Here is a 27,787-nt window from a genome sequence, read left to right on the forward strand (position 1 = left end):
TTTACCACAGTAAACTTTTAGTAAAGATGATGTGAGCTCAAGCAGCATAGAAAGGGCTGAGGAGGCTCTCAAAAATCTGTTTCTCCAGATGTATACCTACAAGCTTGTGAAGCAACAAGCGTGTGTTCTGAAGTTTGGGTCGGGTGGAGAAAGGTGGGAGACAGCTTCAGGGGTGGCTGTGTGGGTGCTCTATGGCTGCTGAAAGCCTGGATCAGCCCTATCCATATGGATCTTCAGGCCAGATATCAGCCTGCAGCAAATAGAAGGAAAGCGAGCTGGGCACCACAGTGCTGAGCTGGGCTGCCTGCCACCAGGAGGGCAAACCTGGGTCATGGGATGGAACTCACAGCGAGCGGTGCTGAGCCAGAGAGCAGTGGAGTAACAGGTGTAATGCTGCCTTTACTGTGACATGAATGCAACTCCATACAGCTGTCCTGAATCTCACCACCTACAAGGGACCTGCAAACTCACTGAAACGCTGGGCAGCTGAAGGACAAAGATGGCATTGTTTGGCAGTGGATTTTGAGAGTAATGAAAGGGAGCTCCTACACATGGGCACAGTAAGTTCAGCCCCACAGGCATGCAGCACTACCCGTGGAGGGGTGGCACTGACAGACAGAGCAGCGCACGTGTTAACATGCAAAATTCAGCCAAAACCACAATGTGTCACTGCAGAAGCATTTCCTCCAAGAAATGCTCTCTTAGACACAGTCTGGGCACCAGTAGTTGCACTTCACCAGCAGTGCTTACAGCATTCCTATGGTCTGAGCTCAGTGATCTCCATACACCTTCAATGGAGTAGACCCTGTGGAATGATGTCACAGAAGGCCAGCTTAGTTTTAATAGATTTCAGGATTTCAATACCCCCAGTATTATTTGAAGCTGCAAGGAGCAAGAGTGCCATCCACTTCAAGGAGATATATTTTGCTATGACTTTTACCCCTGACCTTTTCCTGAGCAGCACATTTCACTCCCATGACCCGGGTGCACGTGGTGCTTCCTACTCAAGCTGTCACATCCACAGAGGTTGAGGAAGCAGAGCTGGCACTACACAGCTTGCTGCTGATTCATAACATGAGTGTGACTAAAGACAAACACCCAAAGGAAGATCCAGCCTGACACTGGCACGTTCAGGACATACCAGCTGATTCAGGACATGCCAGCTGACTGGTTTCCCACTGTAAGACCAAAACCATGTCCTTAGCAACTTAGTTCAGAAAGCTTCAGCACTACGTGGGTTGTATCAAGCAATCTGTGAAACACGAGGACCAAAAGTTTGTCTTGTTATTTTCGCTATTATTATTCATCCTAAGATAAGAGCATGAGAAGAAAGCACTTCATGCTCTAAGAAAAAAGAAAAACAGACAAACAAACAAACAGGAAAAAAAAAATCATATCACAAAGATGGGAAAGTATGAGTATTAAATTCAGCTCAGCACACTTTACACAACATTGCTGAAAGGGCAGGCAGGTGACAAGAGGAACAGCAAAACAGCAAAGACAAAAAGCCTGTATTTTCAGTAGCATTTCATTACATGTTCTATTGCAAAATAGCTCTGCAAATTCTAACATAAAGCATCACAACTCACCTTTCTATGGGAGAATGAAGAGAGAACAGGGATTCCACAGCTTATGGCTTTTAGAAATTACCTGCCAAGTGTGTAATTTTAAAGTGACTGTCTTCCATTAGAGCTACAATAAACAACATGGTGGAAAATTCAATCTGATTAGCTTATCTAATGAGCTGCGGGAGGTTGCGGAGGCCAGAGCAGAAGAATCTTAAACATTTCATCACCGATTACAAACCTGCCTCTGAATTAATCAGATAATGAAGCACATGGATCTAATGAACCTAATGCTGATCAACAGATTATCGGTGATCCTTACAGGTTTTTGGCAGGGAAACTCCTTTATTTTTTTTCCCCTGCAGTTTCCCCAAAGCACGACGGTTACAAAAAACAAGAAGCATTTGCTGTGGGTGCCGTTTTTCCTGCAGTGGCCAGCAGAGGTAAATCATTTCCACGATTCTTTAATTTGCTCACAACCTGTTTGAGTTCCTTTTGGGTCTCCAGGGGGGCTGTTGTTATGATGGAATTTAATTGAAACAGCAGCAATCAAAAAGATGAGATAAATCCTGAGCACTTTAAAGTACAGTCTCAGTGGAAAAACACAGAGCTGCTGCAAGTAACAGAAATGTTTCAGCTACTGATGGTACACCTTGTGCAAATCCAAATTTCTAAGCGTTCAGTACGTGTTCAAACTGCACCAACGCTGACTTGCTTGTCTTCTCCTCATCCTTCTCCAGCAAGTTCTTTTCACATTGCTAGAGTTCAATTATACACTTCCATTCTGCAATACAGAATCTGAAGGCAGTCCTCGAGAGTATGTGGTGGGGCCTCAGAACATAATGCATTACTGCCACCAATACGCAGTGTTTGCTAAGTTTCACTACCTCAGTGCCCCCTGTGAGGGAAAGCAAGCTTGTGATGTGTGCTGCTGGGGGGACAGAGACCTCCAGTTATGTCTGAGGCACGGGGAGAAATCCTTGCTTTTTCTTCTGGTTTTTTGCTCTTGGAATTCCTTTTCATTTTCTGCTCATTTACCCACTTAGTACACACTGAAAGATCAAATCCGTGACCATTAAAACCTAACACACTAGTCTGGGCTACTGCCAGAATCAGCGTACAGACTGGATAGACCTTTGCTCTGATCCAGTATGGCAGGTCTTATATTCTTATTACAACTTAATATTTACTTCCCCCAAAGGGATGTGCTTATAGAAGACCATCTGTCAAGTGATTCACGAGAAGTGGACATGAAAGAGAACTGAATATGACTAACGGAATACATTAAAAAAATTAAACAAGTGCCTGGCAAATGAAAACTTGAAAGTTCTTAGATAAAAACACTGCGCACCAACTCAAATTTGTCACCTCTCCGGTATCTGCTTTGCATTTTAAATGGTTGCACCTTTGATGAAACATTTTTTTAACATTCTGTATCGCCCTTTTCTCATAAAAATGTGACTTTTCCTTTTTGTCTCAGCTGTTTTGGACTAAAAAAAAGGAGGCAATCACAGCAATATCAAAGAACAAGACAGAAGCAATCACATGGGTTAAGTTATTATCTCACTGAAATCCAGGGGCCTGGAAATCCAGGGTACTTGCAACTTCAGACCAGAAATCACCCTAATTGCTTGCAACGATGACAAGTTTGTTTGAATGGTTGTGCATCTGCACCTGATGTGATTTGTCCTGTGCTGTTAGATTTTTGGTATTTGTCTGTTGTGTACAGACAGCTCTGGAAAGCAAAGATGCTCCAGATAAAAATGTCAAAACTCTTTTGCAAAGTAGATTGTGCGAGAAATTTCATTTTTAATTTGTTAATGACCTCAAATGTCCAGAGCTGCTATGAAAACAGAGCTAGTTGATAGATTACTTTTTGAAAGCAATTGCTACATAACACTTGTTATTGAGGAGTGAGAATAAGCTCCATTTTAAGGCAGTAGCCATTTTAGACAGCATTTTTCATCAGTGTATATGCTCTCAAGTGGTGGTGTGCATGTGTTGTAAATAAGGCATCTTTATGATGCTGATAGAGCATAATCAGAACAGGCCAGGAAAACCAACAGATATGGGACTGCATCTAGAGATGGAATGCTGTAACAGCGACGCTGTCATAAAACAATCTCATTTTTCTTTCAACTGCAGACAAAATATTGCTCGCTGTGGTTTTGAGGGTGACACGCATCTCTAAAATATACTTTTCTAAGCACTGTTTCAAACATCAACAATCTCATTGCTTTGGAGTTTTCATGGCAGACTTCATTTATAATGTTAGAGAACGGGACGCTGGAGCACCAACAAGCTTTTCAAAGCCTGTCAGGCAATGGGAATTCTCCTGTGTGCCACCTTAAGTGAGGCAGAAAGACGTAAGAAACAAAGCTGAAAACTGTATGAAGTGCTTCACATCACACTCTACTGGTAATGCTCAGCTTTTTTGGATATCAAGCTCTAAACAAGTAAACTGAAAACTACCCAGAGAACCAAATTAATAAACCTGAGAATCAAAAATTAAAGTGAAATAAACTGGTAGATTCATGGTAGATTCAGAGTTTTGCTATTCTTTTACCAAGCAGAAACTGTGGATTCTTCCACATCTCCCACCCTGTACATCACAAGAACCTCTGGGCATTTTAAAAAGTCTTCTAACAGTAGGGCTGTCACGGCATCAATGACCTGAGCCCTCTTTGAGCTATGGCCAGTGGTGATTCTTGGGACATAAGAATTAGTTTTCCACACTCCACCTACCTGTACAAGCAGATAACAAAATGGAATGGGGAAAGTGGAGTGCTACAAAAGACAAATAGCTCAGACCTGGCCATTGACTGATTTAGTTTAGAAAAACTTCCCCCTCTAGGGTTCCACATCCTCCCCACTGACCTGTTCCACTGCTTAGCTCTCCACATGCTCAGGAAGGAAGCCCTACTGTTTGGTCTGCTTACTGAAAATTAGGCAACTCCCTTTTGCTTTGTCTCACCGAACCTGAAGGGTGAGTGACTGACACTTCGAATGTCAAATAAAAACAGCACTTACACAGTGTTGCTTCCCTCATCACCTTTCTAAAGTCAGAAAAGACAGCCCTTTCAGCCTGCCCTGCTGGGTCGTGTTTTCTAAACATTTTAACACTCCAGTTCTCCCTCTTGCTCTCTCCTCTCCCCAGTCTTGTTCTTTTCAATCTGCAGAATCCAGAACCAGATACAGCAACCTGGCTGAGCTCTCACAGGCACTAAGCCCAGCAGAGCAATTCCACTGCATTTCCATATGTCTCTTTTTGTAACCATGTTCAGTCTATAATAGCTGACAGTCCTTCATGCCAGCCAGATACCCATGCACCACATTCCCGTGCATTTACGTCACAGAGAACTGAATTATTGCAGCAAGTAACCAAGAGGAAAAATCATTCTTCATTTTAAAGTTAATGAAATAGCTGAGAGTTAGCAAATCTCCATGTGTACTGACCTCAGGCAGGCTCAGCATCATTCCCGCTGTCTGCTACAGTTCATTGAGGAAAGCACTCCAGAGAAGCCTGTTTACTAGAGCATTACTATGGGTCAAAGAAAGTTCTTGGCAAGCTCCATCATCTCAAGGGTCAGAGATTGTGAAGTCTTGTTTGATGCCTTGTCTTTTATGCATGAAATTATTGGAAAGTTCTTCAATAACAGAATTTCTGCTGCTCTTCTGCGGGCTCTTCTGATCTCTGAAGATCTACAGACAGAAAATCTATGGTGCGTACTTCTGTTTACAGATGCTTGGAAAGTCTCACATTTGATATTGAATCTTACTACTGATAATTCCAATCCATTTAACAAATCTAATATTTCAACATGGCTCCCAGATTCCTGCACCTCAAGGTCCTTAAGGGTGTACACTGAAAATTGGATAGGAAGGCTCCATATTATGGACAGATACTGCATATCTAAGTCCCTAAATGGATACTGGGCAGTGACTTCAGGACGTGTCCACAGGTGGGGCCTCATTTGGAGGCTTCAAACACAGACACACTCGTTGTGACTATCACAGAACATTTCTTACTGTATGAATTTCCTTCTTTAAGAGTTCAAGTGTTCCTAATAAAACTGGTAGAGATTTTCCTCCTGTCCTCAGAGAAATAATTTTGGGGCATTCCGTAGAAATCCACAAGGAAAAGCTACTGCTGTAAGAATAGGTTAGAACTTGAGTGAGGCTTAAAATGCAGCAAGAAGAAACTGGGATGATCTTTGAAGAGCGCTCTGAAGAGTGTTTGTCACAACCAGAAATCCACATAGAGGGCCAAATTCACTGCCGTCACCAGCTGCTTGGACTCTCGGTTCAAGTCAAATCCTGTCCCTTCCTCCAACCTCCCTAGATCTCCTGGTCAAGCACTTTTCAATGCTTCCAGACTCTCCAGTCACACAGCTGAGGAGCTGCTAGATTAAGGGTTGGTACAGGTCCGAGTGACCCAACCACCACACATGCGCTGATCAGCAGGGCCAGCTGGCAGCCCAGACCTGTGGCTACTTCTTCAGTCCTGTGGAGCTGCAAAGGCCGCAAGTCAAACCCACATTAGCTGAGCAAAGTGAGTTGTATGCCATTTTTTGAATACGTAGCTCTATAAATCTCAGCATGGCCTTTTGAACTGTACATTACTATAGAACTGTGGGAAACCCCTTTTGGGAGAGCAGTGGCACAGATGATATTTATCACTACAAAGTCTATTGCAACACACGCTTTCCTTTGAAATCAAAGCTTTTGAATTACAGATGATCAAACATATTCACACCCCAAGCGAAACCAGACTATTTCTGGCCCTCTGCCAGTATCGGCTTGGGTGTGAAATATTTGACATTTTGCATTAATTTTTTACAGTAATAAAAGCACTTTCTCAGTTGAAATCCCCCTCGCCATCCAGCAAAGAGCCACTGGGTCTGCAGCTGGTTTAGGCACATGCAAGTGAATCTGTAGGCCCCATGACTGCAGAGAAGAACCCCAGACACTGTGCTCCATGGCTCATCTCCAAGCAGTGATCTGTTTCCTGGGACTTCATGCGACACCTGTGAGGCTTCATTTCCAAATGGGAATGCTGCTGGCTATGAGGCTGAGACCCTCACTTCTGAATGCTGCCTCTTTGGGCTTGATTTACTAAGGTATCAAGGCCCTCACGATGCAGAGAGGAATCCGAGACCCTTAAGTCATTTTTAAGACCCTGAAGCCATGATATGAAGTGTTTTGCTTAAACTGATCAGGAGTTTATTAATCCCTTCTGGACATCTATCCTCTTTCATGGGCAATTACACACAATTGCGAATGAGGAATGGTTTCATTCTTCAAATTCTCTCTTTCTTGAAAGGAGAAAATAACTTTTTCTTTGCCTTTTTACCCAGACTGAAAGATTGCACCACAAGACCCAGCCCTATGAGGTCTCCAAATTATGGGTGTTTTCCTTTTGGTCAGTGGATGCTGTGAGCAGCAGGACTGCATGCTGCAGAAGTTTGGCGAGTGAGAGGCAGAGCACTGCAGGCCCAGCTCCCCTCCCACTGTTCTACCAGCTTTCACCTACAGCCATCACATTTTGCACAGGTAGAAGATGCTGTGGGAGATCTCTGGCACATCCCGTGTACACGCAGCGTATGAGTGGGAACTAAAGGCATGGGGAAGCCTGTGTACTCCACACTGCCTGAAATGCTGAAAGCGACTTTTAGGAGACAATTTACAGAGAAATAATAATGCTTGAAAACCATTTTATGAGAGAGTTAAATGGTTCTTGAGGGGCGAGGTGTCTTTATAATTGAATTATAAGAACAAAAGGAAGCTGAAAAGCAGGCAGAGGCCTTAAGGCCCAACATGCTTGACCTCACTTGGCTTAGCTGCACTCCTGACTCTCTCACTATAACCTTCACTTGGGAACAGTCTGTGGAAACCATTTAAACTGTTTGCTTTGGTTCCTTTTGTTACGTTTGAGTCTTTTAGCAAAATGACCATATCTCTCCAAGGCCTTTATCAGAACCTTGTATCCATTTCACAGCTTCCTCCTGGCCATCTTGGAGATGCTGTTTTGCATTCTGCTGCCCACGTGTTGCTCGAGCAGTGGGAGCAGGGCTGCCTGTGTCAGGGAGAAGGAAGACATGGCCAGATGGGGCCAGCAAAGGCTCTGCAGTGCTGTTGGTCTGGTCCTTTCCATGCCACCGTTGCCCATGGCAGGCTAATGTCATGCTCTGAATCCTTGTGCAAAGTGGGCCACTGTGCTCCTTGAGCAGATCTGTCCAGCCCTGGCTATAAGGATGGAAAGAGGCAGTGATACCTGTGGTGGGCCCATCTTGGCAGTCTCAAGAAAGGCTGCCTGTGAAGCTGAAGGTCACACACGGGGAGGTGGCACTTCACCCATCCACCTGTGGAACCTTCCAGCCTCCTCCTGGTGCTCACAGTGTGCTCAGCAGCTCTGCAGTTTTTGGGAGGCTTTCTGCACCTCCAACCCCAAGGAGGATTTGAGAATTATCTGCTTCCTGACACCACAAATTCAGCCAGTTCTCCTATCAGTAGCAGCTGTAACACTGTCCTCTAGCCCCAGGCTAAGTCATAGCCTTTCTGCCTCAGTTTCCCCTTTTGCAGAACTAGAGTAATTATGCTGGACACCTCGACTGGAGAGGGCTTGGAGAGATTAATGTGCTCTTTGTAAAGTGCTTTGAATATGAATACTGCTACGGACAGTAAGTGCTAACTATCAATTATTAAGCAGGAGTCAGGTTTCAGGAGCTTTATAACAGGGAAAGGTTAAGCAAGTATAATAGCAGAAGACACGTAATGAAGCTCACTGCTGTCCTGTAGCACTGGCTATGAAAAACTGATATTCACAGTAAAAATTCCATCTCGGTGGCCTATGTAGAGTATTTTGTTCTGCTGCTATAATGATGACACTTAGAATTAGGCCGACATAACCTAGAGAGCTCTGGGGACTCATCATCTCTGAGATTTCACTTAATTATTGGCAAACTCTGTCATTTAGTATCCCGAGCAGGCTGCACTATGTATAACCAACACATCTAATTTGATTTCATCTTGAATTGCTCCTATGAGTGGTCTTGAATAGAACCGCATCTGGTATCTTGGCAACATCTCTTCTCCTCTTGGAGAGAGCTGTCCTTGAATCTATAAAATGCAACTCTCACAGTGGGGGTTGTGCGTGAGGTGGGGGTACACCCTCCGGGAGCACACAAAGGGAGGCTGTGCTTCCGTGTGCATGTGATGCACTGCACTTTTATTAGTTTGTCCAGATGAATTATATTCGTGCATCTTGGTGTAAATCTTTTTTCAAACTAGGGTGGTGGATTTAGGAAGCATTCATTGTACTTCATCCTTAATGGGGGTTTTCAAGAAGGAACTGGCTGCTGGTCACGTGCACAAAATGTTATTGCTTTTCCCCCTTTGCAACAGCACAATTAGAGGGGAAAGTGAGGGGTACCAAGGGAACATTTAAATGAAAGAAAAGAACAGTCATAATGAAAGTACAGTTAGGAATGGATTTGTCTTCCTAACCAGACCAGGTTCAGGATTTTGCCACATGGGACACCTTCCATCCAGATTTCTCAGTCCAGCTCTGCCCCTGGCAGCTGGCTCACGGAGAGGAAAACTCAGCCTAACTTCCATGTGCAGCCAGTTGGTGACAATTCACAGCTCACTGCCTTCTTCACTGTTTTGGATCTTGTACTGGAGAGAAAGCTGAGGTAAATTAACGAGTGAAGATGTGCCTTCCACTGCTCTCATTCTACACTGCAGAAATGTGCAACTGGGCACACACACTGACATGTGACATTTCAGTAACTTCTCTCAGTTTCAATTACTCCCAGGTAAAATGCCATTTTCTGAATTAGCAGAACTTCACTCACCTCTTAAAACTTGTTCTCCTCTGTTGCACTACTAGACTTAAACCACTGGAGTCATTTCAGACACTGGAGTTATTCTGGACTCTGCGGTGTGCTGCTCATCAGGAAGAATGAGTCCTCCAAAGCTGAAATCACAAGATAATTCTCCATCTGTTTTCTGAGATAAAGGATCTCATCACATTTGTAATGTAAACAGCCAAGGAGATTTTTCCCCTTTTGTATCACATATTAAACATATCTAGGATCATATTTTGGAAGCAGTATGGCAATTTCAGCTCTGAAAAACAGGGAGGTACACAAGGAAAGCTCAGGTTCTTATTTCAGGAATGAAATAACACAGGTTTATGTTTATGCTCCATGACTCAGAAGTTATCTGACACTTTTTCAGTCTTCCCTTGGTTATTCCTATCAAATTAAAGTTTTATTGAGACTAAAATATGGATTGGAATAATGAACATTATCAACTACTTGGCAAGTTGATTAAGACGCTGTCTATTTGCCCTTATTTCTCTGTTGTCTGAAGCAGAGCAAAACCACATCAACGCATGTCTTTGTGAATATACTGTGTTTGAGAGGTCACTGTACATTCATCAGCTCTAATACAATGCTCAGTGCTTCCTGGATGTACAGGACATGAATCAGTTAATGTGAAGAAGATGACCATGTTGCAGCATCATTACAAAACCAAACTGGAGTTCTGCTGCCTGTGGAGCAGCTGTGGCAGTGCATTGCTTTGCACATTTCAGCAGCAACAGCCAAGGAGAGGTAGATGAATGCAACCCTCTGCTCGGGCACACAGAAATTAATCATGAAAAAAGTGTGATTTTGATTGGCATTTTCTTCTGTAATTACGTCCCTCGGAGGTCTTCTTTCTGACTGTTCTTTCCATAAACATCTATAGAGAAAAAGGGTGTCAGGATGAAACTGATCGGGACAAAGGAACTCACGCCTGTCTTAATGAACAAGGAGATGTGGCTTTAATTTTGTATTATAGCATCTGCTCAACATTGGTCTTTCTCCAGAGTAAAAAGTAAAATACAATTGTTGGTTGCTTTTACGCTCAAACCATTGTGATGGCACTCTGCAATGAAACAGGAATCATTGACAAACCAGGGCAGTCTTTTTGTAAACAAATTGATGATGCCAGATTAGATAACTTCTCAAGGACTCAGCCAGCCCTATGGCTCTCTCATTTGCCATCATCTGGAGAAGTCTCTGCTCTCAGTACACATGTAGCTACAATGCTTTCCTTTTAGACCAAGCAGTGGTGGTGCAGAAACAGCTTGTAAGAGACACAGACATGGCAGGCTAAGGGATGATCCCTGCTCATGGGCCACAATTTGCTCCTGGCTGCTGCAGGACAAAGGAACCAGTGGTAAGGCCAAAGCAAGCACTGACTTGCTATCAGCTCCTCGTGATTACCTCAGAGGGGGCTGGTAAAGCACTTAGAAGTGGGTAAGTGCACCTTCTCCTTCATGACAAAGAACAAATTCCAGAGCATTTCTTCCCCTGCCTGCTCTGCCATTCGCTCCAGCGTCATTTCACATGCTGTCTCACACAACAGCCTCTGGGGATTCTCAGGAAAAAAATATTTAGCAGCCTCGTGTTCTCTGCCCAACTCCTGCTGCCCTGTGAGAAAATTATTTGCTGTTTTCCTAACAATCCAGCTTCAGTTGTCACTGTAGCTGAGGTTATGTCAACACATCTATTATAAACTCCTCTTGTCAGGAATTTACAAGTCGGCTGTAAAAATTCCCCTTGCTCTTAATTCTGGCAAAGATGAAAAAGCCCCAGGAGCGCACTAAAAAAAAACACCCAACGCTTATGTATTAATTTTAACACTTTCCAAGAAATGCAAATGTCAGTGTTAATGCAGACACTATATCACCAGACAAAGGCTTCCATCAATATCTCCGGTCACCTTTGAACACACTGCACACCCAAATGGACTCCACAAATCCTTTGCCTATTGGAGGCTTTGCTGTTTGGAGGTCGGAGGGCAGACAGGTCAGGATTTGCAGTGTTTGCAGCGTTATGTACTGTATGGCACTGGGATAAACTGAGTGTCTTGGGAAAAGCCAGCAGGAGTAACGAGGTATCTGCACTGCCAGGGGAGTCCTTACTTAATTTTAAAGTATTTGAGGAAATCGACGACCAAAAGAAATTATAAGTCCAAACTAGCGCACCTTCATTAAGGTCGCGTTTTAAAGGTATGATCCCAGCCCTATAGACTCATTTACATATTTAATTTATGCAAATACTGGCACCCACGTATATCACTTACCTTTACAAAGTCATGATCATGTTTATAGCATTACAAGCCACATTTAAGCGAAGGTGCAGATCTCTATCTTGTACCTCTTTTAGCAGCAGGGACACATGCACAAGGAGCGCTGCTTGCTACAGTGACAATGGAGGAGGACAGGCATTAACCCTGTGACGGCCTAAGTCCAGTTTGGAGCTTGTGGTGGTGTTCAGCCCGGAAGGAAAATCACTGAGTTTTATGTGACAGGATCAGGCCCAAGAAGCGCAAAAGGCATTTACACAGCAAGATTTTCTGTAACATGGTCCAGTGGCTTTTGATAATAAAAATCACATTGAAAATGGACAAGAAATTAATCTTTAAAAGGCAGCTGTAGCTCATGTGTATTAACTGTTTTTTCAAAGACATTTCCACTGGATTTTTGTTACCTTCTTTAATATATGTTTCCACCCAGCAGAGATGTTATGCTCTGTTGGCAAAATATAATATGCATTTTGAAAACGTTTATAAATATGTATACACCCTATGGACACACACGGCACTGCAGGAGCTGCGTTCTGGTCTGCCTTGAAATGAAGGCAGCCTTTAAAAAATAATTACAAACATACTAATGTGTGTATTCAACACAGTGCATGTGGACTTAGCCAAATAAATTTCATTAGCACTAATGAGAGGTATGGAGCCAAAGCCCTGAATATCGATATCATGCATAAAGAAAAGACTCCCTAATGATGTATTTACTTATTAAACCGGAACAGCTCTGAAGGGCACGCAGGTTTATCTATTTCTTTTTTAATTCATTCTCAGATGAAATGAAAGGCACACACATACAGCACACACATACAAGTGCATCAATATCCTACAGAACGGAGTACTTCTAAATTTTGATGTATTACTATATTGAAAAATGATTTAAATGGTTCTTCAGGCATTAGTATTTCTGTGCATCATGCGGGATAAAAGTGTCCCTTGGGGACGCAAACCAGAAGCCTGCAAATAATTTCGCTATGTGGCATGGCACTTCTGCGCCAGAATAAACAAAGGTTTATTATAAATAAAGGCGCTGGTGGCATATTTTAGTTGGGTTGCGGTTCTGACACGCTCTGCTCAACGCTGGGAACTCCTCAGTTCAGCTCACCTCGTTTTCCCAGCTCTCGCTTCCACATCTATAAAAGTTCCCTTTTCTCAGCAGCAGGGCGTGCACAGCTTGTGCTTAGTGCTGTGCTTGGTTTTGGAGCATGTGTGCAGGTCAGTCATTTTTCACTTCAGTTTAGTTAATTTCCGGACACGAAAGAATGCATTTTTATTTTGGTTGTACTATCCTCAGCAGTTATTTTCTTCTCTAGATTGCAAGCGGGTTTCTTTGCTGACAAGATGCACCATGTGTTTGCTGCCAGGTTCAGGGTCTGAAGATGCTGCTCCAATGCATCATCTGAACACTTCGATGCCATCTACTAAATCATTGTGTTATGGGAGCAAGTTAGGGCCAGCGGGGTAAAGGCAATTTATAACCCACATAGTGACATCAATCTAACCTAGCAACCTCCCTAGCAACACTGCCAAAGCATCACAATGTGGCCCCCATAGCTGTGATGATATGAAGACAGTGGCATTGTTAGGGTGGGAGGCTGCCACTTTGGCCTAGCAACAAATAACAGCCTGACCTTGGGATCTATTGAAAGCTGAGAAGCCAAGCAGAACAGAGGGAGAACCACCAAAGGGAAACCCGTGAGTTTCTGCCTATTTCTTTTGTGTAACCTGAACAGATTCTTTGGAGAAAGATATGGCTATGCTTCCAGACACGCTGCATGTGTACACTCCACACTGCTTTTCCACATGGCTGGTTAAGAGCCACACAGCTTCTACACTGCGGTTTGGAAATCATAAAGTCTGGGTGAAGGAAATGATGCAAACAGAAACCACCAGGGCCGGTTCAGAGCAGTGGCAGATAGGTCACACAGTGTGTGACTGCTGTTACTGTGCACTGCTATGAGAGGCTCAGCCCCCGCAGGTATCGCACAGGGCAGTCCATGGGCTGCACCACCCAGAAATCCAGCTGCAGCCCACTTTTTTGTCACTGAAAGTAATGAAATAGATATAAATCACATTTCCCCTCCCCACCCCCCATCTCTTTCTTCTTGTTACTCATTCACACGAGCCCCCTACACATGCCATTGTGCCAGTTCGCTGCATGCAGCTGCTGAAGCAGGGCTAACGCTTCTCTCCCTTTTACACATCACGTGCAGGAAATCCTCTAAATACACTCCGGAGCTATAAGGAGTTGCACCCAGCCTGCGTGGTGTTCCCAGTTCCTAACCACATTCCTATACTCCTGCTCTGTGTAAATGAGGACCACTCGCAGCATGTTGACAGTAACGATCATTCAAAGGCAACTGAGAGAAACAAAGTACAGAAAGTGATGCATTTCTTCCTGTACAGGTATGGAACTGGAGTTGTCTAGTGCTGAGCTTCCAGCCACCGCTCAGTCTTAACAAAGTCTGCAGTAACGATAATGTTAGCCCAGCAGTTTCTGTGAGCCATAGCCCATGTCATTTCAAAGCTCCAGTGACCACTCCTGAGACCAACCAGAGGGGTAACCCACCTCCTCCTCCTGTTTGCTGCATTAAGCAACCAGCTGGCCAGGCAGAGAAGCTCAGATTGCAGCTGCCTTCCTCAGTTAGCATTCAAGAGGAACAGATGACTTCGGTTTTCAGCAGCAAAATGCTGCATTGGAACTATTCTGTTTTCCAAAATTTATTCCCTTCCGCTGAAGGAAACATGTTTGTGTATGTGTGTGCATCTGTGTGTATGCGTTACATGTGAACACATTAATTATAGATATTTAAAAGGGGATTTTTTAGGTTTTGATACCTTCTATTTTGTGACTTGTTTCCCCATTGTGTAACACTTGGTATCACTTTCAGCTTATAACTTCTCTTCACAGAGCAGCCACAAGCCACAACCAGTCAATTGTATACCAGCAGTAGACTTTAACAAAGGGGCTGAAAGAGCTGTACTGGAAATGGTATATGTGTCCTGTAGTCACTGCTATGAGAACCTTAGCCATAATTTTGGTAACACGTATCCAGGGAAAACTAACTTATCTTACAAGATGGCAGTGCAAGTTTCATTACTGAATATAGCTCCTGCACATCAGAACCACTTCTATTTTCTGTTGAGACCACGACAAATTCAAAGACGTATGAAGAGCAAGGAAGTCTTTTGTTCTTTGTTTGGTATTTATCTTAAATTACAAGCCCTGGGTGCACTGAAAAAATAATGAGGACTGGGGGAAATCTCTCATGTTTTAGTGCCACCAAATCCATTCCACACTTATTCAGAAGCTGAATTTTTTTAATACCTTGAATTTCCCAGCGTGAGCTTTGTTGCAGATAGGTGTATCTGTACATCTGCAGATGCGTGTATGGTAAAACAGAAGGTTGCTGTGGTAAGCAAAGCAGGATGCCTGCTTCCCTGAGGTGCAGGTCTAATGGGACTCCACAGACACAGAGGAAAATGACCCTTCAGCTCCCTGAAGGGCTTCCCGGCCAGATGGCTCCATCTCCTTCCTCTGTCATTCCGGCAGCAAAGTCTGCTCACTTCCTTCCACCAGTCTCCGGTGGGTGGCATTTGAAAGCTCCAGCCCCATCCCTGGTGCCTTCTGCCCCGCCACAGTGATTCCAGACAGAGCAAGAGCCTGGTATAATGAGGAACTGCAGGAGGTTCAACAGGACCCAACGACCAGAAAACATCTTGATTTCTGCTTAAAAAATTCACTGTGGTTCACCTTTTTCTGAAACCAATTGAGTCCAGAGTCAGACACAGGTACTTAGAGGAGGAGACAAAAGACTCTTCACGAGTATTTCAAGAACGGACGATGCTTTTCAGGTGACAGAGGCTGGACTGCACTGCATGTGAGCGTGTGGGGCTGGGAGAGATGACAGCAAACCTGGGCTTGGATCGGGGTTTTGTTCCACCTGCTACAGGGAGGATAACCAGCGCAGGATCAGGGATTTAGTTTATGTTTATCTGTACGTAATGCTAATTCAGGTTCCTCTGCTGTAAATCACTGTGAGCCTCACACACAAGCACTTGTGAAAACACAGGCTCCCTCGCAATGCATTCATTCTTGCACAGGAGGTAAAAAGAAGTGGCCTTGCATTTGTGAGAGTAATGTGGCTATATATACGGATCTCCAGGGCTTGCGGTTAATGCCAAGGTCAGCTCCAGCTGACACCCCGCCTGAGGCTGCGGGGGGAAGGGGCTGCTGTACTCTGCAGCAGAGCCACAAGATGTCAGGAGATGGCTGTGCTGCTGTGCTGCCCCTTCTCTGTTCAGGCTCTGCTGCTGCGGCGCTGACACGGGCTGGGCAGCAGACTGCAAGCTCTGGATGTCATTTTTGGTCCAGCTTGCTTCTCCCCTGGGCTACCCAGACTCCTACTTGTGCCCCTTCATTTCCTGATGAAAATCTGTGAGCAAGAAAATGAGAAATCCTCTCCCTTTTCATAGCTTTCCCAAGGTCCCTGTATTACAGCTTGCTAGCTCACTCGTTGCATATCTACATGCAGCTTCCTCTGTTATATCTCACCGTATCTGGTTAGCTGTGCTTGTATTCTCCACGGGGCTCTTGGCAGTTGCTGCACAAGAGGTCACTAATTTGCTCCTTGTTTTCAGACATCCACCTTACCATGCAAAACTGAAACCTGCACATATGAGGATAGAGCGGTTTTCAAGACTGCTTTCATTTAAAGGGTAAACGACTTTACATGGAACTGTGCCTGGAACTGCATCCACACACAGTGTGTTGTGTCTTTAATATAAAAGACTGTTTATAAAATGCATTTCATACTTGCTGCGTGCACTTCTTCAGCAAATGCCTGATCACCAGGTGCTACCTGCATGCTGTGCACAGATCCTGCAGGAACCTGACGGAGGGAAAAATCCTCTTCCCGCACTTAGAGCACACCACTGTGCTAGTTCCTGCACATCAAACTGCCAGGCCACAGCTGCGCAATTGCAACAATGCCCATTCCACAAGGTTCAGTTCCAGCATGTGGTACGCAGGGTGCACGTGATTGCTGAGAAATGGCACCTCCGTGCAGTTCCTTAAAACATCCCTTCGCATCCAGTCTGGTGTATAGCCAATATCTACCTGATGGACTGATGAGGCCAGAGTTGATGAGGATATATATGGCCAAGATCTGCACAGTGTGCCAAGAGAACTGGGAATTGCAGGAACCACTTTACCTGGTTGCTGCTCTCACATTCTTGCTTTGGCTGTAAGCTGTTCCTTGCCTGTAACTGCTCGTGATCCTCCATGAACACATGCAACAGAAACAGTGCACTACTGCAGGTGGAGTCAGCCCTTTCTACCACACTAGAAACTGCATATCCCTGTATGGAAAGTGGTTAAAGCTCAATTGCTTTAGATTCCACTATTAAGATACTTCCTAGTTTATGCTATGTTAGATGTGATTACCCAAATGACCGTCCCATTTTACACCAGTTACACCTGTGACTTTGAGGAGAGCCATTACTCTCTGCCACATGGCAGCACAGATGTTCCTGATTCTGGGTACTGGACAGGTGCAAAGAAACCTCTCTCTTGGCATAGAGTGATATCTGCTAAGACCTCAGAAAATCAGGAGATGGTGGAGAAAAATGAAGAATATTGACGCTAACTCATTTGCCAGAGCAACATCAAGAAGCACAACATAAAGAACAGCTTGTTTTGCTCCAGATTCAGGAAGAGCCATTGCCATGGATGCTGAGGCTGCACAAAGAGGAGGACGTTGGGCAACACAGCTGCAAAGCACAGGTACTGGCTTGCAGGGTATCTTCATGCACTGAATGCTGTAACATTCAAGGAACTTATTATCAAGTCAGTTATGAAAATGAGCTATTTTGGAAATAGAAAAGTCGCAGGCTCTTTCTGTGTTTTCAAGCAGGTAAAAATGGCATTAATTTCAGTGGAATCTATTTCTATGCTCAGGATTAGGCAAGCAAAAGAGGCAGCAGATTTGGGAAACTGAACAAAACCCCCCTATAAATATTTGCAATTATTTGCAAGAAATATCTTGCTTCACGTGTGACACCATGCATCGAATCAGGGAACTTCTGCACTGCTTGGAGTGATTTCGCATTTTTTTACTCCCTGGGCAAGTTTTTTTTACAAAAATTGGCAGACTTGGACATGCTGGAACTTTTGAGATCCGAGTGTGAAAAGAACCTGTGTTCCGTACGGCCGACCCCTTCACAGGGAAACAAGGACAGCAATGTGTGAGGACTGCTGCGATGTGTGGTGTGGTTTTGTGCTTCGTGTTGGTGGAAAAAACCCCAGGTTGACGGCAGCACAATCTGTAAATCAATTAGTGCCTCTGGAGCTGATAGGCTCACACTGCTGAGGGCTCCACAGACTCAGGTGTCCAACTACAGCAGGGACCAGACAGGGACAGAAGGCCAATTAACTGCTATTCCGGACAGCAAAGGAAATTCTGTGTATGTTCCTTGCTCTAAATTAGCAACATTGAAGTCTTCCTTTATACTTCAAAGGCGCACACTGAGGCTAGAGCTGCATGTTGCTGAGCTGAGTTTACATCAAAAAGTAACAATGCTGGATTGAAAAGAAAACAAAAAAACACTGGATTTAGTCTTCCACGGAAAAGACCACAAAGTCAGTGAGCATTTGGCACTGCAGCTCACCACCTTCCTGTGCACACACGGCTGAGGATTACGGTCCGATCCCGGGACACACACACAACTTCACAGAAACACGCACTTTTTTTCTCAAGCCAGAAAGAGAACAAAAGTTTTCATAAAAGAAGCCTAAGCTTTGCTCCTGTGTCAGTGATTGGGTTAGGTAATGACTAATTAGATGAGGCCATCACTTTCTATGCCACATATACGCAGTATTTATGGAGAATCCGCTTGTTCTAATTAACAAAGTAGAAATAGTTTCTTGACAAACTTCATTTTCCTGAAACTAAGTGCCCTGAATTTGCTCTACTTTTGATCTTTCGTCAGTGGCTGTGTTTGCTTTACATTAAAATAACTTCTAACATTCCCATTAAGGATAATCCCTCCAGCAGCCACATCATGACATTTCTATATTAATCTTTTAAGCATTTTAGAAAAGCAAGGTTTCGTGTTTTAATAATCACGGTGTTTTTCTCCAAGGAGTTGTAAAAATTTATGGGGCCCTTCTATCCTATTTGAGTTCTACATCTTTAGAGTTTGGTGCTAATGGCCCGTTCAGCCTGCTTACTCTTTGACTCCTTTTTTATTTCTTTTTCATCTTCTAACAAATAAAAAAATTGCTTCTGTGCCTTACGCTGTTGCAGATGCTGTTCAAGTGGTAAGCAATTTCAACCCAACTGGATGAGAAAAACCTACAGTTTACCCTCATCTTGGAATCACCCGGGGGTCTCTGCTGTAGACGTGTGTGTATAAACCCTTTAATTCTTAATTAAGAACAAAACATGGCCATTCGTTTAAAGCAGCAACAGCAATACACACACACGTGTTTTTAACAGGTTATCAGCCCATTTTAAAAACATTACTTTTCTTGCTTTAATATTTCATGCCATTCTTGCTTTTTCAGCAGAAAAACAAAAGTAACAGATGAACTATTTACACTTACTTTAATTTTAAGGTGGCCACAGAAGTGCCTGACCAGCACTAGTCTGGATTCTCCTCTTCCTTCTGCCCAATAATTCCAGTGACTCTGGTGTCATTATTTCTTGTTCACACCAGCCCCAGTAAAGCTGGGGCAGAAGAGCATTTGTTAAACGGAGAAATCCAACCACACTTTTGAAAACTAATAAAAAGAATCTGAAGTCCCAGAACACAGTGAATTTCTTCTCTTTGCAGCTCAGGTGCACAGAAAAGCCACTTTATGTGTAAACAGCATTGCACATGCTAGAGTAAGGCAGATCCCCTACCGCATAAACCAAAGTATGTTTCACCCCTATCTTTTCACTACTACATGAAAAATCACAGTAAATACAGTCCAGACTGATACCAAAGTAAAGAAAAATGTCTCTCTGGTGGCAGATAAATGGAAAAACCTGCACTCCCCAGCGCCCTGCTGGCACTGGGACATATTTATTTTGTAGTGCTCAGTGACCTTTGATACCAGGTAGCTACAGAGTGCTGCCAAGCTGCCCACAGGCCCTTCCATGCCAGCCTTTATCTATTTGCAAACAGGAGAGCAGGGCAGGCAGCAGCACCCTGCGGGGACTGTACCCCTGCGTGCGTGGTGTTGTGTGCAGACACCACATATGGGTCCACCAACGTACAGTTTATATACATCCATGTGTGTGCATGCAATGATGGAGATGGCACCAACCTGTAATTGACAAGCACAGGTAACAAACAGGTTTCCTTGTTGTCTGGTACATGTAATTTCTACTGTGTGACATAAACAGTGAAAGGTGTATTTGCATGTCCTTTGGCTTTAAGGAACAACCTTCACATGGGCTACAAGTCCTGATTTTCTGCTCTCCACTTTATATGTAAATTAACCTTTTTGTTGCCCTTCTTGTGATTATCTCCTCCACCACTTTAATTAAAGCCAGTGCAGTGAACTCGCCAAACCTGGAGCTTTCCTGGGTTTCTATGTTACAGGAGGCAGTGCCAGCTGGGGGAGCTCACACTGACAAGCTGCTCCAAGACAGTTCTGATGTGGCTTTCTTTTTCCAGACAGATTCCGTGCTGCTGGAGAGGGCTGTGTTACTGTGAGCCTGTCTCAGCAGTGACAGTCCACCAAGATGCAACTGAGAAAACGTCAAGCAGGGGAGGGAGGGAAAGGTGGCTGTTAGTTAGACCTTCACTGCCCAAAGCGTGCTACCTCAAGCTCTCTGCTCTTTGCTTAAGTGCCACTGCTGGAGAAGCACTCTCAGTAGCAGTGGTAAACATGTAAGCTCAGAAGCATTCAGCTAAAATCAATCTTGCTGTCCTCCGGTTGCCAACTGGCAACAAAGCTGTGCTTCAGCGCTGATCTGGCAACCTGTAGAGTTTACTCTCTGTTATATTTTCCTTCTATAAGCACCGTTATTATTGGAACTGCTTACTTGCCCATATTGTGTGATTTGCCTCCATCTGACAATAAGTCATTCTTCCAGACTGCAACATTAATTACTTCTACATGCTGTACACACTGCCATACAGAGTGCATAGACACTTAGAATGCAAAAAGATTCTTTGTGCAACCAAATTTGGGTTGTTTGGTAGTTTCCCCATTACTGATATCTAACGTGAGAACAAGAAGAGATCCTGATAGATCCACACCCATCTGAACCTCGTGCTGAGAACACACAGCAGGCACAAGGCCCAGCAGTGCCCGGCACAAAGGCAGCAAGTGCCTCTGCTGCTGTTGGATGTGCGATCTCTCTATCCCAATAGTAATCTATTGGCACTTCTCTCTCAGAAAATTCCCTATGCATTTTACTCTTTTTGTACTAATGCCCATCTTCTTCATTTTAATAAATAACTTTTCCATGTGGTGTCTTATCAAATGCTAGACCAAAATCCACATAGATTAGATCTACTACATTTCCTTTTGCTTAGAAAATCAGTTATCTCAGTAAAGAAATAGTTCAGGATACCTGTCAAAAACAGCTTTGTGGCTGCATGTTATCCCATCTTCTCCTTTGCTCCCTTGCTGGCATCTGTCACATGGCAACAAAACATAACAGGACGTTGGTGGGAAGGTTCAACCCCTGCTGCTGTACCACCAACAGCCACCTCTGATGTTGTGGGCCAGCATCTTGAAACTTTTGGAGCAGTCCTCATATCTTTCATCTTCTACTTGTTCACACACTTCATAGTAGCACTAGTCCATTTTTGTTCCTGGATTATTTACATGGCTGAATAAATGTTTCCTTTTTCTTTTAACTTCCTTTTGACACCTATTTCAGTGTTACTGACTGCCAAACCTCACTCTGTTCTAAACACATACACACAATGTTTTTGTTCCTCTGCTGTTATCCTCAGTTTTTACTTCTCTCCCACAGCATAGTGAAGTTATGTGATTGCATGGATTACATTGACTAACGGGGAGACATAGTTAAATACAGATGTTTTGTAGGTAGGTACAGAGCAAACATATTTAGCAATGAAATTCATGGGCCAACAGAAATCAAAGACCTTGTTATTATGGAAGCAGTGTTTTTATCTGATTAGAGTTGCAAAAAACCTTGCATCAGCCCTGTGTATGCCAGAGTGCCTGGCAAAGAGCTCCAGCATGTAGCAATAAAAATGTTGTATGTTCCTTCTCTTTCAAGAAAATTAAAACTTTCTATCACTAAAAATACAGAAGCAGAAGCGTATTAAATAGTAACTTGTACAAGCACTACATCACCAGCCTCTTTATTCACTGCATTAGCTTCGGTGCTGCGGGTATTTTGTGTTGGTTTGGTTCGGTTTGTTGCTGAGTTTCTAACCTTAGGATTTTGAAAAGAACCTTTAAAATGCAGCACAGAGCTCAGGTGAATCTGTGACAAGTCGCAGCACAGCTCTAACTCTGCTCTGGGGATCTTTGTGTTGTTTTTGACGCTGAGGTTTCAGATTACATTTACAAATCCTAATTTTCCTTGATTACCTGTAAGCTTCCTGAAAGACTGCAGTCTGGTTTTCAGCTGCATCAGAATGAAATGGTGGAAAGGCTCGTTGCAGAACTTGTGTACTATCAAGTTTTGAATTAGTAACAACAGGAGGTGGTGTGAGGAATTAAAGTATCACTATAGATAGGTCAGAACGTAATATTCTCTGTGTCCATCCACCATCTCCTGCCAAGAGACCACAGAAAACAGTGGGGGAATCACATCAAGCACTGCATGGAGGCTTTCCTGCAGACAGTATATTCATACATAGGCACATCTGCAGCTATGAAACAGAAGGTCTGTGGTATCCCTGTGCATTGCAGGGCAGTTGGACTAGACGGCCTTCAGAGGTCCCTTCCAACCCTAATGATTCTATGATTCTATCTTCAAAACGCGTCAGCATAAAATTTTGGTCTCCTCTACTGACACTTCGAAGCACGTTGGAAAAGATCTTTCAGACACAGGTCAAACTGCAGAGAGGGAGCAAAATAACTTCATCTCATGAGCTGCACCAATTGCTTTGTTCCTATTCAAGCAGAATTCCAAGGCTTCACTTGGATCACTGAAATGCCTCAAAGGATGCCTGGTTTGGCTCTTATCTGATGCCTGGTGCCTCACATTTTCACTGCAGAGGCGACAACTGCAAACCGCTGCTAGGAAACTCGCTTTATCGTTGGAACTAAACCCCTTTTACATTAGGAAAACCAGACCGGCCGGCCCTCACCTTCACTTCGCTTTCAGACACGGACCGCTGCCGTTCTCTGCCCTGAGTTTTGCCGAGTTCCTCGAGTCGCGGTTTCTCCCTTTTCGCTCCAAGCTCTCCGCCCACCTTCGCCCGGCAGCTCCCTCTGTAAACCACCGCTCTCCCTGCTAGGTGGCACTGGCCATCCACCAGCGCCGGCCCGAAGGCAGGTGGCACTGAGGAGCCGTCGGGGCACATGGCCACCCTTTGCTCGTTATTCTATTCACTTTCCGTAAAGGCATTTTCTTTGCTCAGATTACTTAATTCCTCATTCACAGCACTGACTTAACACTCAAAATTCTACTCATGTCCTCCTCTTATGTTATGAGGAGTATCAACTTGCTATTCGATAGCTACGGAGGACCAGAGGTACTTCTGAATTAACCTGTTCATCAAAAACAATTAAAAACAAGCTGAAGCCCTAAAATTCCTCTGGGTTCCTGTCATCAGCTTAGTTTGAGCACAAGTATTTTCCCAACGGTAACTCTGGGAAGGCGGGTGAAGTGTAATTAAACTTTTCTGCCTGAAAGCAGCATTAAAAAGCTATTTCTGAACAGATACTGAAGGCTGATACATGAAGATGGTACGTGAAGATGTGCCCACCAATGCACTGGGGAGGAAGCTGAAGCTTTTGTTACTATTTGCACCCATCACAACTGCTGCATCCCCACTGTGCCCGTCCCAAAGTGAACGTCAAAAAATAACATCAAGCCAAATTTGGAAACCAAGTAAGGCACCGATGGAAACAGAAGGGCCTTTCTTCAAAGTATCCACGTCTCAAAGCATCCTGGCTACACTCTGTGTGCCACCCCCTCCCTTCGGCCTGGTCTTTTACACAGCAGCACATCTGCTTCTCACATCCACGGGCACAGGTCTCACCCAGCACCAGGTGTGCCCGCACAGGTGTGATTTCTTGGAAGCTGAGGGTGCACCCTCTGCTCGGATGGCAGGCTCCTTGGCTGAGGTTGCTTGGAGACACTGCAGGTATCGTGATATCTCCCTTGCATGCCTGTAGATGTTTTCCAGGTAGGTGTGGTTATGCTCCTACTTGGCTCATCAGATTCTCCCCAGATGTCCATGCTTCCAGTGACAACTCCAGGTCTAGCTTTCTGATTAATTCTTTTTCAGCCTTATAATTATCATGCACACATGAAACTGAGCACAGTGTTACATCCTACCATATCATTTCCAGGTGCCAGACACCTAATTTCTGCTTGCTTCGTTTTTTTTTTTTTTTTTTTTTTTTTTTTTTTTTTTTTTTAAGATGTTTCTCCCTATCTTCCCACCTTAACAATCTGTTCACCCTCAGAGGTTATAGGTTATAATCTGTATAGCACTGTTGGCAGACAGGCTGAGACACCTGTGCATTAAGCCATTCCTGTACAAAGCCTGGCACCTCTGTTCCAATGTCTGATCAAAGTGGGTTTGAACTAAGATGTGTGCCTGTGAACTGGCAGAGGCACACAGGCTGTTCTGCTGACTCTGTTCCTAGGGCGGTAAGCTTCCATGGAAGGAAGGAAGGAAGACTGAGGGCAGGCGGGCGCTTTGTTGAGGTCTTGAAATGGCACGCAGAGATTTACGAAAGCAGGTCCTTCTAAACCCAGCTGCCTAAACCTGCCTGAAATAACTCCAGGATGCATTTTCCCCTGTTTAGATAACATAGCACAAGGACTTCTGTGTATTTGCTTACCCATTCCTCTCACGCAGCATGAAGCAAATGGCTACCTACACCTCCATGGCTATTTGCAAGGCTACTTAGCTTTAAAACACAGCTGGAAGCAGCACCACCAATCTCAAATTAACTTTCCTGGTGGGGGAAGAGTCTTGAATTTTTCCTTATCTACTTCACTGGGTCTTGTGCTGACAGTCAGGTTTGCTGTTCTCAGCACTGTTAAAGTATTCTTCTCTTTATTGGGTGTACTGTGAACAAACCACTAGTCCAGACCTTTCTGATACAGCTGTTGTGATCTGCCTTATCTTTATTTGCTCCTCGAGCCCATTTGGTAAGGCTGGAGAAACCATCTTCTGGGAAAAAAAAAAAAGCAACTTTGAACTCTGGAAGAGCAACTAGCAAATACCTTTAACACCTTTTCTAGTGGAGACAGAGAGCTTAAGATGCAGCTGGGACACAGCTAAAGTGCATACAAGCTGCAGAGATCTGCACAGAAAGTGGCTGAGAGTTGCTGGTGTTGAAGCTATTACAGGGAATTCTTAGGGATGTGTTAAATGCTGGGCTCACTTCACTAATTAATCACCTTTCTTGGGCTACAGAGAGTTTTGGTCATAGGGTCGCAGTGATGGCACAGAAGAAATGAGCTATTAGCTTGCAGCTAACACAGTGATTTTTACACGGGACAAAGGAAGAACTCCGCGTAATTACAATAAAAATGTTTACATTCATTGCTACTGTAACTGCAGATGAACTGGCTACTGTCTTTATGACACTGCCAGGAAGAAGCAGAATGAAGATACAGTTCAGATTTCTGCACAGATGTACTTTGTGGAAATGGTCAGTAAGATAAAAACGATCTCGGATAACTTTGCATTTTACCAAATAGCAGCTTGGTCTGGCAAGCTCTGCGCATGATTCGTGCAGGAATCTGAACGGCCCCTGCTTGCTCAGTGTGATTACTGATGTGCTTAAAGTTAAGTGTGTACGAATGTCTTTGCAGGAGGAGGGATGCAAAACTCAAATAGCGTTTTCCCTCAACGTACTTCCAATAGGTGCATTTAAAAAAGCCAACACAAAACAAAACTTCAGATTTCTACTGATCCTGTAAGCGTAAAGGCCGTGTCTTCACCTGCACCATGGGTGGCACAAAGTGCACTGTCAGTGCTTAACAGACAGGAGTGATAAAAAGCCAATATGCAAATTGTATTATACAGGAACGTGTTTTCTTGATTTGTGCACGAAGCTCATTTAAGGTTCCAATATATGCACCGTTTATAATCTATACAATGTCCCTTAACGTGCACTTGAGACCTCATCAGTGATGGGGGAGATCATCTTCACAAACGCCTTTTTCATCACCGAAAAGCTCAGCGGGGCTGCTGGGTGCCGGTGGTCTTGTCTGGGCGCACTGCATGGTGTGGGTGCAGGGAAGGGGCGGCTCGGGGTGGGGGAGCCCGTGTCACTCGGTGGGAACAGCCCGCTCCCACCGCGGCAACATTTATCGCGAAAGCAGGAAATTGCTTATTATTAAACTAGCTGGCAAGGGAGCGGGAGCCGATGCTGTTCCACACTGGCACAGCACTTACTTTGCTGCTTTCCCCGCCTCTCCTCATTCCGCTCTTTCTTTTTCTTCTTCCCCCTCTTTCTCTCTCTCCCTCTCTCTCTCTCCTCTTCTTTTTTTCATTTTGGCTTCTATTCAAATGTGGGTCAGGGGTGAGCGGCTCCCAACGTCACAAGCTTGCAAGATGGCGCTGGGAGGAAGGCTGTGAGATGAGGAACAGGCTGGTATAAACCGAGAGGACAGGAGAGGAGCAGGGGAAGCAGAGCCGCTGCTCCAGATGCACTAAGAAGGTAACGCGGGGCGGGGGGGGCGATGGGCCGCGCGTCCGGCTCGGGCTGCGGGGCTCGCTGCAGCCCAGCCCTTCTGCCCGCTCTTTATTTGCAGCCCTGTTTATTTGCCCATCTTCACGGGGCCGCTCGGGAGAGCCGCCGTGGTGGCCCCTCGCTCCCTGCTCTGCGGTAGCCGTGCCCGGCACCGCCGGCAGTCCCGGGGAAAACAAAATGGGATACGTGTATTTCTGCTTTCCCCTCGCCCTCTCTCCGTGCCCCGGGGCCCCTTCCCCTCGCGCTGCCCCGTTGCTTTTGGGGCCGGGGCGTGCGTGCGGTGCCTCTGCCTCCGTGCGGTTCTGGGGATTGCAAATGCGACTATTCGGCTGCGGCGGCTGGAAACTTTCCCCCTCCTGTCGTGATATTTGTGTGTGTGTGCGCGCACACGGCCGTGCGCTGCCCCTTCCTCGCGGTGCCGGGCTCGGGGCGGGGGCCGCAGCTGCTGCCCGGCGGGGCCGGCCGGCGTGGGAGCGAGCGGCAGCTCCGGAGCAGCCGTCTCTCCATCTCCATTCACCCTCTGCAAGTGAGCCGGAATTTTTCTATTTTTTTTTTTTTTTTTTTCCTTCGAAGGGTGGGAGCGGAGCCTCGGAGTGCTGGGGGGCGTGTTTGCGCCGGGGATCCGGCCGTATTGTGGAGGAGAGGGCAGGGAAGGGGCTCGCGGGACTCGCATCACCTCCTTTCCCTTCCTCTGTCCCTCCGCGGGGCTCTGAGGCGCCGAGCCAGGCCGGCAGCCCCCGGGCACACCGCCAGCCCCTGCCCCACCGGGCACCGCAACGGGGACCGCGGTGAACTTTTGCCCCGGCTCCCTCTCGTCCCCCTCGGCCCTTTGGGATGACGGAGCCACCGGCTCCTTTCGCCCTGCCTGCGGCCGCGGCTCTCCGGCTTTTGTTAGAGCTCCGTCTGGGCTCAGCGCTCGGAGGCGGCAGCGCGCATCCTCCCGCGGCGAGGGGCTGGCAGGACCCTGCCCCCGGCTTTGTGCCCCCGGAGGAAATGCATGGCCTCGGCCCCGCCATGCCGGAGCAGCGCTGTCCGCCCCGCTCAAGAGACAAATACATATAATGTATAAATGTAAAATAGCGAATGCTCTGTGTGCAAGCTGGCAATATCGCTGCGAAGCGCGTACCGCTGTAGTGTAAGAGCCGGGCGGGCTGCCCGATCCCGTGCAAAAGTGGAGCGTACCCGGCCGCGCTCCGCATCTCCCGGC

The 27,787-nt window shown here is 45.3% G+C and overlaps 2 protein-coding genes across 4 annotated transcripts in view; both read left to right on the forward strand.

The window, feature by feature from the left end:
• Window positions 1-16,403, forward strand: part of YDJC (YdjC chitooligosaccharide deacetylase homolog) — a 41,406-nt gene extending 25,003 nt beyond the window's left edge. Inside the window, exon 7 of one of the 2 annotated variants that reach the window (XM_072351030.1) lies at window positions 16,356-16,403. In XM_072351030.1, coding sequence (XP_072207131.1) covers window positions 16,356-16,381 — 26 coding nt within the window. In that variant the 3' untranslated portion in view covers window positions 16,382-16,403. Of the gene's footprint in view, window positions 1-3,045; window positions 3,107-16,355 lie in introns of those variants that run through there. The other variant, XM_072351031.1, reaches the window with a different exon arrangement.
• A 9,752-nt stretch (window positions 16,404-26,155) lies between these two features.
• HIC2 (HIC ZBTB transcriptional repressor 2) overlaps window positions 26,156-27,787 on the forward strand; it is a 63,197-nt gene continuing 61,565 nt past the window's right edge. For both annotated transcript variants that reach the window (XM_072351104.1, XM_072351105.1), the window contains exon 1: window positions 26,156-26,547. The gene's annotated coding sequence lies outside the window, so the exon portion shown is untranslated. The remainder of the gene's footprint in view (window positions 26,548-27,787) is intronic.

This window comes from Excalfactoria chinensis, chromosome 16, assembly GCF_039878825.1.
Source record: "Excalfactoria chinensis isolate bCotChi1 chromosome 16, bCotChi1.hap2, whole genome shotgun sequence".
NCBI lineage: Eukaryota > Metazoa > Chordata > Aves > Galliformes > Phasianidae > Excalfactoria > Excalfactoria chinensis.